Here is an 18,511-nt window from a genome sequence, read left to right as displayed (position 1 = left end):
CAGCGGCAAGGTCCATGGTTCATGGATTTCTGACTATAATCAAACAATTAGTTGCGGAATCAGTACATGGAGAAACTGATTATTCTACACCCTTGATTACTGAAAACAAGAATCCTGTAGTGGAATATTGAAAGACAGAAAGAAAAACAAATAAATCTAGGTGGAATGAGTATACAGCTTTAAGAAGTGCAAAACCAAGACATCTTCCACCAACTCTGGTGGCATTTGGGTCTTTCCAGTAAAAGGAAAAAAACTTCAGCCATATAATTAGACTAACGCTCTGCTAGACATGGGACATAATGCATTTATGAAAAACATCTGGCTTAGAAAAAAGATAAAATAATACCTGTCATGTTCATTAGATGACTGATAAATGAAATAAGTAATAATAAATTAATAATAATACTAAAATATGCCATTAAGAATTTATTGACACTATGAATACTTGGAATAATAAATGTTAGGAAACACATTTTACAGAGAAGATAATAAAAGGTACTCTTTTAAGTAATGCTCTTGCATGACATAAAATAAGTTTTTCTGTGTGAAAGAGGACCATTTACCATGATGTTTTGATCTTACAAAGCTCTGTTTAAGAGGCTGCCTTGCAAAGTATTTGTCCTCCTTTTTTTTAACAGACTTATTTACTGTTTTGGTGTGATAGTCTCAGCATAATTTTTTTGGGTCAGCAGAAAGTTGGAGTTCCAGATGTTGTCAGCTTTGATGCTTGACATAACTATGTTGTTTTGTGTGACATCATTGTGGCATTGTGAATAACAGATCCAAAACCAGAAACAAATCAGTAGCCGATAACTAACAACATTTAACTAACACAAAAGCAGACTCTGAAAACACTGATTAACACACAACACTAAGTACAATGCCACACTAACATCACTCATAAACAATTTGGAAACACAAACATTCTTCACTAGTGTGCCATTGCTTATTCCAACATTCACTCAGCAAACACGAGTCATTCAAATACGCCGTGCCACAATGATGTCACACAAAACAACATAGTTACAGGTATGTCAAGCATCAAAGCTGACAACATCTCGAACTCCAACTTTCTGCTGACCCAAAAAAAATATGCTCAGACTATCACACCAAAACAGTAAATAAGTCTGTTAAAAAAAAGGATGACAAATACTTTGCAAGGCAGCCTCTTAAACAGAGCTTTGTAAGATCAAAACATCATGGTAAATGGTCCTCTTTCACACAGAAAAACTTATTTTATGTCATGCAAGAGCATTACTTAAAAGAGTACCTTTTATTATCTTCTCTGTAAAATGTGTTTCCTAACATTTATTATTCCAAGTATTCATAGTGTCAATAAATTCTTAATGGCATATTTTAGTATTATTATTAATTTATTATTACTTATTTCATTTATCAGTCATCTAATGAACATGACAGGTATTATTTTATCTTTTTTCTAAGCCAGATGTTTTTCATAAATGCATTATGTCCCATGTCTAGCAGAGCATTAGTCTAATTATATGGCTGAAGTTTTTTTCCTTGTACTGGAAAGACCCAAATGCCACCAGAGTTGGTGGAAGATGTCTTGGTTTTGCACTTCTTAAAGCTGTATACTCATTCCACCAAGATTTATTTGTTTTTCTTTCTGTCTTTCAATATTCCACTACAGGATTCTTGTTTTCAGTAATCAAGGGTGTAGAATAATCAGTTTCTCCATGTACTGATTCCGCAACTATTTGTTTGATTACAGTCAGAAATCCATGAACCATGGACCTTGCCGCTGGTGGGGAGGCTTGCGTGCCTCAGCGATACAGATAGCCGTACCGCAGGTGCAACCACAATGGAGGGGTATCTGTTGAGAGGCCAGACAAACGTGTGGTTCTTGAAGAGGGGCAGCAGCCTTTTCAGTAGTTGCAGGGTCAACAGTCTGGATGATTGACTGATCTGGCCTTGTAACATTAACCAAAACAGCCTTGCAGTGCTGGTACTGCAAACGACTGAAAGCAAGGGGAAACTACAGCCGTAATTTTTCCCGGGGGCATGCAGCTTTACTGTATGATTAAATGATGATGGCATCTTCTTGGGTAAAATATTCCGGAGGTAAAATAGTCCCCCATTCGGATCTCTGGGCAGGGACTACTCAAGAGGATGTCGTTATCACGAAAAAGAAAACTGGCGTTCTACGGATCGGAGCGTGGAATGTCAGATCCCTTAATCGGGCAGGTAGGTTAGAAAATTTAAAAAGGGAAATGGATAGGTTAAAGTTAGATATAGTGGGAATTAGTGAAGTTCGGTGGCAGGAGGAACAAGACTTCTGGTCAGGTGACTACAGGGTTATAAACACAAAATCAAATAGGGGTAATGCAGGAGTAGGTTTAATAATGAATAAAAAAATAGGAATGCGGGTAAGCTACTACAAACAGCATAGTGAACGCATTATTGTGGCCAAGATAGATACGAAGCCCACACCTACTACAGTAGTACATATTTATATGCCAACTAGCTCTGCAGATGATGAAGAAATTGAAGAAATGTATGATCAAATAAAAGAAATTATTCAGATAGTGAAGGGTGACAAAAATTTAATAGTCATGGATGACTGGAATTCGGTAGTAGGAAAAGAGAGAGAAGGAAACGTAGGTGAATATGGATAGGGGCTAAGAAATGAAAGAGGAAGCCGTCTGGTAGAATTTTGCACAGAGCACAACTTAATCATAGGTAACACTTGGTTCAAGAATCATAAAAGAAGGCTGTATACATGGAAGAATCCTGGAGATACTAAAAGGTATCAGATAAATTATATAACGGTAAGACAGAGATTTAGGAATCAGGTTTTAAATTGTAGGACATTTCCAGGGGCAGATGTGGACTCTGACAACAATCTGTTGGTTATGACCTGTAGATTAAAACTGAAGAAACTGCAAAAAGGTGGGAATTTAAGGAGATGGGACCTGGATAAACTAAAAGAACCAGAGGTTGTACGGAGTTTCAAGGAGAGCATAAGGGAGCAATTGACAGGAATGGGGGAAAGAAATACAATAGAAGAAGAATGGGTAGCTTTGAGGGATGAAGTAGTGAAGGCAGCAGAGGATCAAGTAGGTAAAAAGACAAGGGCTAGTAGAAATCCTTGGGTAACAGAAGCAATATTGAATTTAATTGATGAAAGGAGAAAATATAAAAATGCAGTAAATGAAGCAGGCAAAAAGGAAAACAAACGTCTAAAAAATGACATCGACAAGAAGTGCAAAATGGCTAAGCACGGATGGCTAGACGACGAATGTAAGGATGTAGAGGATTATCTCACAAGGGGTAAGATAGATACTGCCTACAGGAAAACTAAAGAGACCTTTGGAGAAAAGAGAACCACTTGTATGAATATTAAGAGCTCAGATGGAAACCCAGTTCTAACCAAAGAAGGGAAAGCAGAAAGGTGGAAGGAGTATATAGAGGGTCTATACAAGGGCGATGTACTTGAGGACAATATTACGGAAATGGAAGAGGATGTAGATGAAGATGAAATGGGAGATACGATACTGCGTGAAGAGTTTGACAGAGCAATGAAAGACCTGAGTCGAAACAAGGCCCCTGGAGTAGACAACATTCCATTAGAACTACTGACGGCCTTGGGAGAGCCAGTCCTGACAAAACTCTACCAGCTGGTAAGCAAAATGTACGAGACAGGCGAAATACCCTCAGACTTCAATAAGAATATAATAATTCCAATCCCAAAGAAAGCAGGTGCTGACAGATGTGAAAATTACCGAACTATCAGTTTAATAAGTCACAGCTGCAAAATACTAACGCGAGTTCTTCACAGACGAATGGAAAAACTAGTAGAAGCCGACCTCGGGGAAGATCAGTTTGGATTCCGTAGAAATGTTGGAACACGTGAGGCAATACTGACCCTACGACTTATCTTAGAAGCTAGATTAAGGAAGGGCAAACCTATGTTTCTAGCATTTGTAGACTTAGAGAAAGCTTTTGACAATGTTGACTGGAATACTCTCTTTAAAATTCTGCAGGTGGCAGGGGTAAAATACAGGGATCAAAAGGCTATTTACAATTTGTACAGAAACCAGATGGCAGTTATAAGAGTCAAGGGGCATGAAAGGGAAGCAGCGGTTGGGAAAGGAGTGAGACAGGGCTGTAGTCTATCCCCGATGTTATTCAATCTGTATATTGAGCAAGCAGTGAAGGAAACAAAAGAAAAATTCGGAGTAGGTATTAACGTCCATGGAGAAGAAATAAAAACTTTGAGGTTCGCCGATGACATCGTAGTTCTGTCAGAGACAGCAAAGGACTTGGAAGAGCAGTTGAACGGAATGGATAGTGTCTTGAAAGGAGGATATACGATGACCATCAACAAAAGCAAAATGAGGATAATGGAATGTAGTCCAATTAAATCGGGTGATGCTGAGGGAATTAGATTAGGAAATGAGACACTTAAAGTAGTAAAGGAGTTTTGCTATTTGGGTTGCAAAATAACTGATGATGGTCGAATAAGAGAGGATATAAAATGTAGACTGGCAATGGCAAGAAAAGCGTTTCTGAAGAAGAGAAGTTTGTTAACATCGAGTATATATTTAAGTGTCAGAAAGTCATTTCTGAAAGTATTTGTATGGAGTGTAGCCATGTATGGAAGTGAATCATGGACGATAACTAGTTTGGACAAGAAGAGAATAGAAGCTTTCGAAATGTGGTGCTACAGAAGAATGCTGAAGATTAGATGGGTAGATCACATAACTAATGAGGAAGTATTGAATCAGATTGGGGAGAAGAGAAGTTTGTGGCACAACTTGACCAGAAGAAGGGATCGGTTGGTAGGACATGTTCTGAGGCATCAAGGGATCACCAATTTAGTATTGGAGGGCAGCGTGGAGGGTAAAAATCGTAGAGGGAGACCAAGAGATGACTACACTAAGCAGATTCAGAAGGATGTAGGTTGCAGTAGTTACTGGGAGATGAAGAAGCTTGCACAGGATAGAGTAGCATGGAGAGCTGCATCAAACCAGTTTCAGGACTGAAGACCACAACAACAACAAAAACAACAACAGTCAGAAATAGCCTGAAAATCTTTTAGTGTTGTAGGGTATGTTGTGCTGAGAAATAACCAGAGACAGTGTCGCCAAATGTTTTCTTTGTTGGTTACCTATAACTGAACAAGAGAGCAAATACCAAAATTACACTCAGAACAGTAGTAAGGATCAAACCCAAGCTAAGGCTGAACAGTCATGTTTGCTATCATCTAGATAATGAGAGCAACTGAGATTAATTGTATATTGGGGAGGGAAGGCGGGTGGCATTTGAATTCATGCATGCAGACTGGTTGGCTAACTTTAATGTTAATTAACTCTGAAACAGTGTAACATATTGAACTTTTCTCGTACAATTACTTCTCAGCATTATCTATCCCACATCATCAGACTGTTTTGGACTGCGCTGTATGTATTATTTGTAAAAGGTGTTGAAGATATATTTTGTTCATTTGGAATCCCCCATTATTCTTATGAGGTCAATGAAGCGAAGTCTACTTTTGTGAACTGTTCCTGTAATTTTCCTATTTTAGAATATATTAACTGTTTCTACTTTTTATATGATCCTATTTTGTGTAAGATCTTTCTCCCTGTTCTAATTCTGCTAGTTCACATCCAACTCTTAGAGTGTAAGACACTCAGATGCGTATACAGACGTATTGGTAATATGACAAACTTTTAATGGTGACTTTCAGTATAAATGGGTCTTGATCATGACAGGTGCTCTCTCTCTCTCTCTCTCTCTCTCTCTCTCTCTCTCTCTGCCCCCCCCCCCCTCCCACCCCCACCCGGCACATTTTTTTAAGTCTCTTTTGATGCTCACTCACTGTTACACAGTTCAAGTGAATCAGTTTCTTCCTCTTCTGCACTCTGAATTACTATACCCTACCACCTTCTTACCTGAACATTACATTATTATTTCATGGGAATGAACCAAAGTCGGATAGTGCAAATACTTAGTAACACTGGTTGGGCATCCTCTGTGTCCATATTTCTTTCATTATTTTACTATGAGCTTATTCCCTCACTTCACACCAAATTGCCCCAGTCTCTTACTACTACTACTACTACTACTACTACGACGACGAGTCCTTGTTTCTTTATACTTTTTTGTTCCACAGTACATTTTATGGTTTCTGTCTTTACTTTCCAGCTGGTATCACAGAATTCAACTACTTGTCTTGAGAATTTACATGGTTTCATTCTCCTGACATGGCTGTAAAACCCTTTTTTCATCCCATTTCAATAACTTTATCTTCCATTCCATTTTCTTGGACATTTCACCCATCTACATTTTTTTTTTTTTTACTGGCTTGATTTTGATACATTTTGTTTCAACATATTTTGGTGCTTGTTTATTGGAAGTAATATACTGTCCTCTAAAATGAAATCTGCAAGTCTAATTTTTATGCAATTTCTTTTAAGAGTTTGGCCACTTTCTGAGGTGGCTTGATGTCACAAATCAAGCGTACAAGATCATCTACAAATGCAAGACAATTTAATTTTCTTCTGCCTAATGTGATTGGGTGGATAAAATTAAAAATATATTTTTGTTTGCGTCACTCTGTTATTACTTGATCAAGTACACAGTTGAATAATAATTAAAGTATGTGTCTTATGTTAGTTTCGAAGGTGTAAGATTCCAAAATTTGTAATTTAAATTTTGGGATTTTGTTTTTGAAGTCTACAAATATGAATACTTAACTCCAGGCTTTTTTTTTTTTTTTTGTTTTTTTTTTTTTTTTTTTTTGACAGATCCTTTGATGCTCCATGTTTACTTTCAGCTATTTGTGTAGCCACAAGTTCAATCGTGTTTATGGGCCAGCATTTTAGTGGTTGTTCGAACTTTTTCCATCGTTTGTATTCCTCTTAGCGTTTTCCAATAACATACTGATACCATCATGTGTATCCCTTTAATCCTGCCACTTTGTGCTATCCATCCACTGTTACTATCTTGAACTACCTCTGTTTTCTCTCTCTACATCCTTCCATTTACTATCCTACTTTTTCCTTCTCACCGGAAGTTTAGATCTAGCTCAGTCTTATTTGTGTGTGTGTGTGTGTGTGTGTGTGTGTGTGTGTGTGTGTGTGTGTGTGTGTGTGTCATATAAATGAGAGTAGTTACTTTACTTTTTCAGTTGTTTCCTTTGAGTCTTTCACGGTGGCATGCATGTGTGAATAAAAGTTTCGCAGCCATCAAGCCATGTCACTTTGAATAAAACAAAATGGTTTCATTCCACGTGATGCATCTTGAAAACTGAGAAGATATTTCTTCGACTTTGATGATGTGACATGGAATACATCAAAAGTCTAAACAAATACATCACCAGCACAAATGCTTACCTCCGATCTTTGCATGTTTTACAAGTGCACTGCTTCTCCTCCTTTTGAAATTCAGTTTTTTGAAGAGAATGTGATGGATTCTCAAGCACAGGACCATTCTGAAAACAAAACAATGCAGCCAGTCAATTATTTCTTCTCAATTAAGATAAAAATACTTTTGGATTAAAGGAGAGACTCCCCCCCAACACACACACACACACACACACACACACACACACACACACACACACACACACTTACTTCCGCTTTTGGTGAGTGGTCTCCTTTAATTCAAAGGTATTACATTTCACCAGAGCTTTCCTAAAAACATGGTTAAATAAAAGAATTCTGAAAGATTCTAGCATTAATCCAAGTTCAAAACCTTTTCTTCTGATCACACTATCTGCTGAAAGTAAGGAACTAAAATAAAATAAGTACTTTCAGCTAAGTCCATATTCACAAAATATTTACTGGTATATTACGATCACACTGTACGATAGTCACTTGATCATGTTCTCATGATTACATGTCATTCTTGTACAACATGATAACAAAATATCATCTTGGGATGGTCAAATATATAATCACAAACTTATTGTCTAGTCACAGACTTATTGTATTGCGCAATCTCCAAGAAAAACACTTACTGATAATCTTTGTCATACAGTATTTCCAGCTTAACAATTACAAGAGGAGGTTGTTGTTATTGTGGTCTTCAGTCCTAAGACTGGTTTGATGCAGCTACAAGAGGTAATCAAAGTATTAATCATCGCCTTGAAAAAATGTAGACCATAATTAATATATTGTTTGTGATGTCTAAAACTTTCGTGATGGGCTAGTTGTAGAAATGGTTCTCATGCAAAACTTTTGATGATATGAAACCCCACAATATTCCACTTGTGCAACTGACCAACATCTTCAGTTATGAGGAAAAAACTGCTGAGCTACGACTGCAGCCTTCTATTTATACCAGTCTAGGTGAGAAACGTGTAGTAGGCTTGAATGCACTAAATTCAGTGGCTAATAACAAAGCATTCCTGAGCGGTAGAATGCAGGACAGCCATGGCACCTATCAGATGAAGCAAAGTCATCAGCACATGTGCAAGGACTGTCATTTCCTCCCTCGCACTGCTGGCAGGCCACACTACCAGTCTCTGCTGGAAACCAAAAGCCAGAATATGCATTAGTGCTGATGCAGTGCCCATCCACGCCACTGTTGTCCAAATATTTCAGTCGCCACCAATGCGTTATCCCTTGAGTGACTAGTAGTTTCCCTTTGCAGTTTCTGTAACATGAACACTGCCAGCACTCAATACCATGCTGTGTTAAGTTGGAAACATGTATCTTTTCGTAAGATTTGTTGAGCTATGAATATTAGACTACATTTTTCATTACACTGTTCCAGTACAAAACTATTGGAGTGAGGAATTTAATGCTTTGGTAGTCCATGCTGCATACCCTGATGCTCAGCCACTGTTTGATGTCTGACTTACCACAGCTACAGGGAATCCAACAAATTCCAAGCATTCTCACACCTGACTTACCACAGCTACAGGGAATCCAACAAATTCCAAGCATTCTCACACCAAAAGAGCCCTCAACAGATCTTACGAGAGCTCAGAGTTTCATTGGTGGTTGAAAAATGCATAATTTGAATTTATTCTTCTTCAGTGTTAATTTCATTTTTCGAAGATAGATCACCAGCATATGGCCACTCTTCTCTGTTCTTCACTTTCTTCTAGCATCTTGACATTGTCCAACATGCATTGAATGTAAGTCACAGTGGATCTCCTGTTCAGAACATACATTATGCAGGAACGTATTACAGATGTGATGTAACTCATCAGCTAAGCTGTATGAATCTGATGAAACTTGTGCTCTGTGTACCAATATCCAAAGCATGTCACTTCGTAGTGAAGGATGGTGATGGCTAATGGCCTGAAAGTGCAAGTCTGGGGTGCAGGTTTACAACACACAGAGCTTGACCTAAGACACAACCCTCCTTTTTCCAAACCAACATCTCCATTTTTCTCAATCTCTACTACAAACTTCTAGATTGGCCTAACAGCAACATCATTTCTGCAGCTTCTGAAAATGAAATTACTGAACATTACTCAACTTTATCAATGGGTTTTGGCATTTTGGTTCCTCTAGTGGTGTGCTACAGTACTGTGGTGCAGGGATCTGAACAGACATCAATCTGCAAACTAACAACGTCAATTAATTAGTAACACAACTTTATTTCTTTGAGGTGATAATTAAATATTTATGATTACTCCTCATAAAGCTTTCTCGTCATCAATTTCTGTGGCACAGAGAAGTGGCACTGTGTAGCCTGGAGACTATTACGAACAAAGCACAGTCCAGATTGCATATTTTCTTGTAATGAACTGTTTTGGCTGAATTCTGCCATATTCAGATCTAAATTACAAAGAGGAGGATAACTACTGCCATACTAAAGAGTTGTGTGTCAATGTGCACTTGCCAATCCTGGTACAGCTATAACTTGTCCATATTTAACATGTGAAGACAACTTGCACGTTAAAGACTAGAAAACTAGTCATTTATGCCATTATTTAAAGAATGACTGTGTGTGTGTGTGTGTGTGTGTGTGTGTGTGTGTGTGTGTGTGTGTGTGTGTGTAGAATGATATATCAATGCGTAAAACATACTATAAAAATCACCAAGTTTCAAGATTTATTTTTCATATTTACTTAAGTTTTTTAGCAGATTACAGCAGATTACAAATTTTAAATTTATGACAGTTTAAGATTAGTTATTGAACAATGTTTTCGTCTTGAGCTTTCAAAATTTCTCACTCTCTCAACAAATGTGACATATTTGTAGTAGAATTACAGCAAACTGCGAAACCTAATGAGTACATGCACAAAATAATGTCAATGCAGTCACACACCAGCTCAGCCATTAGTGACAGCAGCTGTTAAGTTCACTAATGTTTCTTTAAAAATAATTCTTTGAATCGATAACATAAGGCAGCACCTGACAAGGGAGAGGTAGCAAGATTTTTCTCATACAAAATGAGTCCAATTTTAGAACGATAGGCGTCTTGCGCATCAAGAAAATCGTGGCCTTGTCATACATGAGTGTGGTCTTTTGGACACAGTGTCGTGGTCCGAGCTGTAATTGGGTACAGTCTTTTGAACACAGGTTTATGGCCCGAGTTATGCTCAGGCTTGGCCGGCAAAGTATTAATTTGGTCAAAAATGGTCATTAGAATAAAGTACTTGATGTAGACTGTGTTTGTTCATGAAAATTTCATTTCCTTACCTCAGATACTGCCCTTTGCTGCAAACACTACCGCATATGAGACAGTGACCATCTTCATTCAGACAAGATCTGAGGAATCTGGACACAAGAAAGACCTATCAAACAAGTGCATTTAATGATACGTTCCATAACATGTGCAACCTGAGCATGAAACAATACTCGGTGCAGTAACATAAGTGTAGTCAATTTGAACACTGTTTTCAATCTCTCCCCTCTCATATGCAATTATTAACAATTTCAACTGCACATAAAATTCCAGCATCTGTTAGCTGCATATGTCATTTCTTTTTCCACTGGTGCTCCCTACATGGGACAATTACAGTGTCTGGACTAGTGAAAGAATCTGTGTTTGTTCCCTCTTCACTGCTACAGGAGTATATTGGCATGTCTAGATACAACAGAGAAAGGGGATCGTGCAGTAAGAGTGTGTGTGTGTAAGTGGGGTGGGGGGTGAGGGGGGGGGGGGGGGGGGGAGCAGCATAGTAACAGACTGAAATAATGGGATGGGTGTAGAATTATTGCTAGTGGAGACAGGCTAGGATGACACATTGGAAGTACAGTTTGCATATAAGTTAATTCAAAGCAGCTGCTATCAGTGCGGGGAGGGGGGCAGATGTTTTGTGCTTATGCTCATATAAAAGGCTGCGCTAAAATTACATTATAAGTGGTATATAATGACTCCTTCCGCAAGTGACTATTTATGATAGTATAGAATATGCCCACGACGGAAGTGTAATAGCATGAGACGGGAGGGTGTGTAAACAAGTCTTCTTCCATCTCGGTCTTCAATAGGTGTGTGACCGGTGTGGCAGGTGAAGGTAAGCGGATGCATCGTAAGGACAGGGCAGGATATTTTGTGAATAGGATGGGTAACAGTATACCAATGAGAGCTTGGAAGGATTGTAGGTAGGATATTCTTCACCTCCTGCCTCTATATGAATATAAGTATTTGAAGTCCTAACTATGGATGTGCTTAAGTTGTTCAAATGTGGGAGAATGCTGGATAACAATGGGTGGTAGTGGTGGTGGGGAGTGGGGGGGAGGGGGGGGAGAAGAGGGTGGTTGCTTCTTTGCAGCTTATTTAAGGGGGTAGTCAGACGATTTACAGGTATGTGTGGATGTGAGGCATGACAGGTATGTTTGCCGAGTAAGTTTGGAAAGAAATGCCTGCCTGTGGAGGCCTTAATGAAATCTTCAGCATTCTGGGCCTCGCATTGCCCCACACTGCAGATGTGCAATCTGTGGGCAAGCAGACTGTGTGAGACGAGAGAATTTTTTGCGTGGGAGGGAAAGCACCTATTAAGGTATGGCAAGTGGGTTTGCTATTGGGAATGGTTTTTATAGAATGATCAGGGAGGTGGAGATGAATGTCCGGGAAGGTGGTAAGTTGTGCCGAAGAGGACCAGTTGAAGCATGTAGGGAAGAAGGGGTTCAGGCTGCGGAGGAATGAGATTTCCTCTAAGTGGCCCACAAACGGGTCAGTATAAGAGGGTGCCTTCATATGCCCACAGCTGCTGTGCAGCAGAAGTAGGGCTCGTGCAAGGTAACGCCTTTATGTGCTGTGCCATTTGCTTTGACCGTTACGAATGAAACATTCATTGCCTGCTTCAGAGCAGCTGGTGGCCAACTTGCTGCTCTGCCAGAATGGAGTGTGTGCACACCACCTGCTCTGCAATTTCTCTCAATGATTAGAAAGAAATTATTTGGTAAAAACATTGATTCCCTCACATATCACAGCCTCATTGGTCTGTTTCATGATAAACTGCATATCACTTCATTAATGGTGATAATTATTGTGATACTTTTAAGTGCCTGCAAGAAATTTGAATAGTTCACAAAAATAAATAGCAGTCGCTATGAGTTTGCATTTGGTGCCCATTAGGTCCCCAACACTGAGTACGAAATGTAGCAAACATACTGAATTTTTCTTTAAATTTATAGAGATGGGATCCATATCTGTCTCCAGTCTTGGCAAAATAGATTGTATGTAGTGCACTCACTTCCTTTCATGCGTATAAGTGATACAATGAAAGTAAAATATTCATAAAATCCCTCATATCTTAAATGGTTTGGGATATCGAAACGAGTTTTTGGCAGGGGCTCAGTAGTTTTATAAATCCCTTCTACATGTCTACATGCCTGTTGATTACTCAGATACTCTTCCATTTGATGTGTAATGATTGGTATCTACATCTATATCCATACTGTGCAAACCACTGAAATGTTACGCCCTTCTGGTTTCACAGGTAGCGCAATTTTGAGAGACCAAATCCACTGCAGTTGACGGCACAGTCAAAATATCCTAATAAAGAACTTTACTTTGAAGGTTTGTGCTTTGAAGATCATGAAACTTGTGTGATCAATACTAATTCAGGCAAACTTTTATGGAGTTCCCAGTAAGTGGTGCCATCCAACACCAAAGCTAAGAAATCAATGAGAATTACTCTCATCAATAAAAAATATAGTCAAGTAACTGTTAGCTGGTTTGAGATTTCATAAACAAATTGCAATCTTTTTACAGTCTGCACGTGAGCTCACTGGTTACTAAGGAGTATATACAATATTTGCACTTAATGTTATCCTCATTTACCTGTGTTTTAAACCAAAATCCAGCCACGATTGTGTTCTCCAGAAGAATATTCAGTCATTTCAGTGCCACAATAATTACATGGGAAATATTTTTCAAACACACAACCTCCACAGCAACTTGAACCTCTAATCATTGGAGCTAGATTATACAAGGAAGTAAATTTAAAAAGAGAAGGATGTAAAAGTAAGAAATGGGATCGTAACAGGAATGACAAACTTAGCTTAGTTGACATTACTGAATTGTCACAATCCAGCACTACAACTAATTTCCATACCGAGTTCCGTCTCCCACTAAAAACAGCAGTAACAGTCAGGCAGGTGATCGCACTCGTAACAAAAAGTAGGCACACTATCGAGTTGCAGATTCCAGTAGCAGAAATGATTTACCAGACCTGCCTCTCCTAACACAAAGAGTTAATTTTCTTCCCTAAATTTAGTGTAGGCCTTTGCCTAGTTTGAGTTTCTTAATCTGTTCATTTCCTGATACATGATCTCAATTCTACCAAGCAAAGATTGGATGCCATCTAGCAACCTTAAATATACTCTTACAAATTTCTTTGAATTGTGAGTTGACATTGCAAAGACATCAATCAGAATTTCTTCTTATGTCTAAAAGTGGCAAGTTGTTGCACACAATTCCCTATCATCACGGCAAACAGGTTGTTGCTAGACATTGCTCGTTAAGTGTGTCTAACAATACTGCTCACATGTGCTAGCCTATATTAACTATGCAATAACAAATCATCTAAAGGTTATGTATATCATGTACAAGGGTGACACAGTCAACTAAGAAAAAGTGAAGACCCAGAGAAAACAGTGTCTTGACAGAAGTGCTGGTGGAGACTTCTATAAATAACAACTCAGATATAGAATGGCTGTGCAGTATCAATGTCACAGGAAAGGTAACATCAAAGCTGTATTAGAGATAAAAATTTAGTTTGGTACTAACAACACTCCTAAAGTATCCTTCAAGGTCGAGGTTATGTTGAACAGTGACAGTTTTGATGAGGATTGAAGAAAAACCATCAAATGTGAATACAAAATAAAGGTTATAGAAATACATTGTGCCACATTCACTCCATGTTTGATGGATTTACATTACAAATAACTAAACTGCAAGGCAAATTCAGAAAAACTGTATTACGTAAGAAACCCATTTATGCCTAGTAATTTGGTGTATATTACATGCGTATGTTGAGTGCCAAATAGGAAACCCTCAAGTGGGAGACAGAACTTTTCTTAATACCTCAGCTTCCTCAACTAGAGAACGCTGGACAAAATATTCAGACTAAGCAGTTTCTTACCTTTTGCATCAACAGGGCTGCACTGAGTGTCAAGAAAGCTGGGAAAAGATCATGGAGAAGGGCTAGATGTAGGGAGGTCCCAACTGATAAGAATCAGCAAACTTAACGGCTCTGTGAAAATATAAGACCTTGGAATGAGTAAGATCTTTTTGATAGGACCTACTTAAGAAGTTTGGTGACAAAAAATGAAAATTATGTGTACAAAATATGAAGGACAATCCCTAAGGGTAAACGAGTTTATGGAAAAATAAAAATATTTTTTCACAACAAAAAAAGTCGGTACACCTAAGGAAGACCTTCACAAAGTTTTTTGTCTAGCACTAAATCATGGACTTTCACAGGCATAAGAGCAAAATATTAGGACAGATATGTAATGTGGAAAAAATACTTATATTGAACCAGACTGAGATAATGATAAATGAAAATAGGAGAGAAAGGAAATCTAGCAGAAATGGAATGAAGAAAATAATGTGCCTGGAACATATATCATGAAAAACTCCAGAATGCAGGGAAGACCAGGTGACAAAGCACAGGGCTGAGTATGCAGAAGAAAAAGGCCATATTGTGCTATTTGACAATTCATCAAATAACCTGTGCACAATAAATGCAATTAAATATAAGGAAAGTTTTGTTTTGTAATGTTACAGTTACACCACCTCACGTACCACAGAACACAAAATGACTGGAGTGCAATACTGGACACCCTGAAAACTTGGTTGCTGTTACGAACTGATCTGTAGCACTGGTCAAAAAATGATAATTTGGATGCAGGTTGGTGAAGCCAATAAATGTGGATGCCAAATAAAGGTCGTGGTAAGTTGCTGACCTGCAGAACAGTCTAATGTTCATGCCTAACACACTTATAATCATAAAAACTAAAACTGCAAGTAAATTCTAAAAAGTATGTTAGATTACAGATAACAAGTACTTGATGCATATTACGTGTGGGACAAATATCGTACATAAAGTATAAAAAATGCACAGGCAACCCACTACATAATGCTGCCTAAAAAGTAGAGTTCTAGCAAATTTCTGTAGTGATGTTCCAACTGGTACAGTACCTACAATACGGTTCAGAGAACATTCACAACAGCAGTTAGGCAGTGTAATGTGGAACCTAGCAATTATTGCTCTCAGTAAAACTCATTCACACAGTTCCATCCTTAACTAGTGTGGCAAAATACATAAGGATGAGGGTAGGTTACAAGTTGCAAGGGTAGCAAAAAATTATTGTTCAGAAGGTGGTAATACTAATGCAAAATAGCTTTTCATTGAAGCTACCAACAAGAACAAAACATATGAATAGGCTACTTACTATCTGGAACTCCAAAACCTGAGAATACAAATATTTTTTCTTTATTTCCTTATTCAAATCACTTCAGTTACAAAAGAAAATTTTAATGTAAAATTAAGAGCTGTTTAATTGGACAGGACAACTACAATAACTAACATAATTATTTATTTACACATATCATAAAGTCAATTACTACAACAATGCACAGCCTATATAAAAAAGGAGTACAATATATGTCAAATATTTATGTGCGGTTACAAACTGCAATACAAGAAACACAATTCACTGTGAGATAGTAATAAGTATTTAATTCTTACGCCTACATAACACACGGATACATTGCTTCACAACTTCTACATTGCAGGCCTACTGCTTCACATTAGACAACACTGAAAAGCAGTGGCATCAAGACCCATCCGTAGTTGGAAAGAAACTTAATCGCTATCACTAACAAATTTCCAGATCACTGAATACAGAAAATTACATCAGATTTATTATACTCTTAAGATACCATGCTGGTTCATGGTAATGATAACTAGTATCTATATGACCTACCCACTAGTAAGTTAGAGATACATGTCAAAATAGCGTAGCAAGGGCAGCTCACACACGAAATGCAAATGTCAAGTATCAAGCTTTAAAATTATGTCAACGACGACTCTAAATAAACATTTTTCAATAAAATATTACAACTTACTTGGCGTTAAGTAAACCAGTACACTCTGCATTGACAGCTACAAGCTTAACAATTACGTTTCATATCAGCAGCACAATAACTTACCTTTGGTTCGGGGATGCGTTTAGTCGCTTCAACATTATTTCTCTGTCCCGTAGAACTATCGTCCACACTCGGTGCTCCGTCCGCTTCCTCTCTGACATTTCCCGGCTGATCATTTTGCTTAAGTTCCTCCTTTCCACTTTGTCCACATTCTTTACCAAGAACGTCACCCATGTTTCCACTTTTAATGCTCTTTCTTTTTTTCGATTTCTTAGAGTCCGAGCAGCTCATTCTCTTACTCTTTGAACCAAATTTAAACAGTCTAAATCACACAAATCAATACGTTGAGCAAAACAATTTTGCGCTCATGTGAGACACAAAACCTAAACTTCACGCAAAACATTCGCTCAATATGGCGTTGTTCAAGTTACATACTTGTGTCGATAGATGGCGTTCCGATAAACGTAAAATAGTTTCGTAGCTTTCAATTAACAGCGGCAATAACATTAATATAACTTCACTTTCTATTCCAAGTGCAACATTACATCCCGTCTTCTCGATTATCTCTAGCTGCCCAACGACGAAAACTATGACATGCCCCTTAAGTGTAATGAACCTACTGGTTTCTTCGCACACAAGTCATCTCACAACAATGCAACAAATCATTTTCGTTCATTAGCTTACCTATAACTGTTTTCATGCTGCAGAATAGGGAGAGAGTGAGACAGGGAGAAGGGAATAGAGAGAGAGGATGGAATAGTTTCCAAATATCTCCTGTTTCTCCTGACTGCTATAGATAGTTTTTGCGTAATAAGCATGTCTGGAGTGAGAAATTTGAAATAGACGAATTGATGATTTAAGTTTATATGAAGAATTTGTATTTGAACAATATATGAGGACCGATTACAAGTACTTTTAGTTGAACATACTGATACTGAGAGCAAGAGAGTTCGTAATTCAGGATTCGATCTGAAGTCTCTTGTCAAAAGGACTACTCCTAATACCTTGCAACAACAGAAAATTACACTAGTACCACAGTGTCTCATAGATAGTAAATAACAGGACAGTAAAACCAACACGGGCGACAAAATTAATTTCATTCTTTTAAATAATGCCGCAGTTGAAGCATAAATGATCACAAAATGGTTTGAGGCACTAACGTGCCACAGAAGCCCTAAAAAAATTTAATTAGAGACACTCAAAGAACGTCTCGTTAAAATCAGTTTCGGAAAAAAGTAAGAAAATTTTTTTCAGGTTAAAATGGTCGATGTTCTATAATCCCTTAAGACTCACGTAGACTGGTAACTCATATGAAGGCACATTGACAGTCTTTCGTAGCTAGATTCTGCTACAGAAATGGAAAATGGCACTTCCCCAATAACGTAACAGTCACTCGCACTGTAGTTGTAATCGATGCAAAATCATTGAGTACAACATAAGTGATACCTGGCGTTCCCCAAGGAAGTGTTATATGCTTTCTGGTGTTCCTAACATAAATAAGTAGTTTAGGAGACAATCTGAACAGCCCTCTAATATTGTTTATAGGTGATGCTGTCATTTACCATCTATTATAGCATCAGAAGACCATAACCAATTTCAGAACGAATGTCTTCCACGAGTAATCAGTGTGTTGGGTAGGGGCACTATGTACGTAGTGTGTGGACATATAAGGTGAGAATGTGGGTCTCGCAGGAGGCGGGCGCGAGATAGTCCATGCAGTCGCACTATCCTCTGTGCCCTCGGTGGCTCAGACGGATAGAGCGTCTGCCATGTAAACAGGAGATCCCTTGTTCGAGTCCCAGTCGGGGAACACATTTTCACCAGTCCCCGTTGATATATATCAACGGCCGTCAGCAGCTGAAGGTATTAATATATAATTCTACTTTCGTTCTAGACGGCTCGAGGTTATCAATGATGTCTGTTCGTTTGTACATGTGCAAAAAATGTTAATTGTTTCCGAATAATGTAAAGTGTTAGTTCA

At 38.2% G+C, this 18,511-nt stretch overlaps 1 protein-coding gene across 3 annotated transcripts in view; it reads right to left on the bottom strand.

Moving 5' to 3' along the window:
* Positions 1-17,295, bottom strand: part of LOC126365827 (protein FAM193A-like) — a 234,689-nt gene extending 217,394 nt beyond the window's left edge. The window contains exons 1-2 of one of the 3 annotated variants that reach the window (XM_050008450.1): positions 16,594-17,295; positions 7,359-7,456 (exon numbers count right to left, since the gene is read on the bottom strand). In XM_050008450.1, the coding sequence (XP_049864407.1) occupies positions 7,359-7,456; positions 16,594-16,821 (326 nt within the window). In that variant the 5' untranslated portion in view covers positions 16,822-17,295. The remainder of the gene's footprint in view (positions 1-7,358; positions 7,457-16,593) is intronic. The other 2 variants (XM_050008451.1, XM_050008453.1) reach the window with 2 other exon arrangements.
* Positions 17,296-18,511: the final 1,216 nt, after the last annotated feature.

Source organism: Schistocerca gregaria, chromosome 4, assembly GCF_023897955.1.
Source record: "Schistocerca gregaria isolate iqSchGreg1 chromosome 4, iqSchGreg1.2, whole genome shotgun sequence".
NCBI classification, from domain to species: domain Eukaryota; kingdom Metazoa; phylum Arthropoda; class Insecta; order Orthoptera; family Acrididae; genus Schistocerca; species Schistocerca gregaria.
This window is presented reverse-complemented; position numbering and strand designations above follow the sequence as displayed.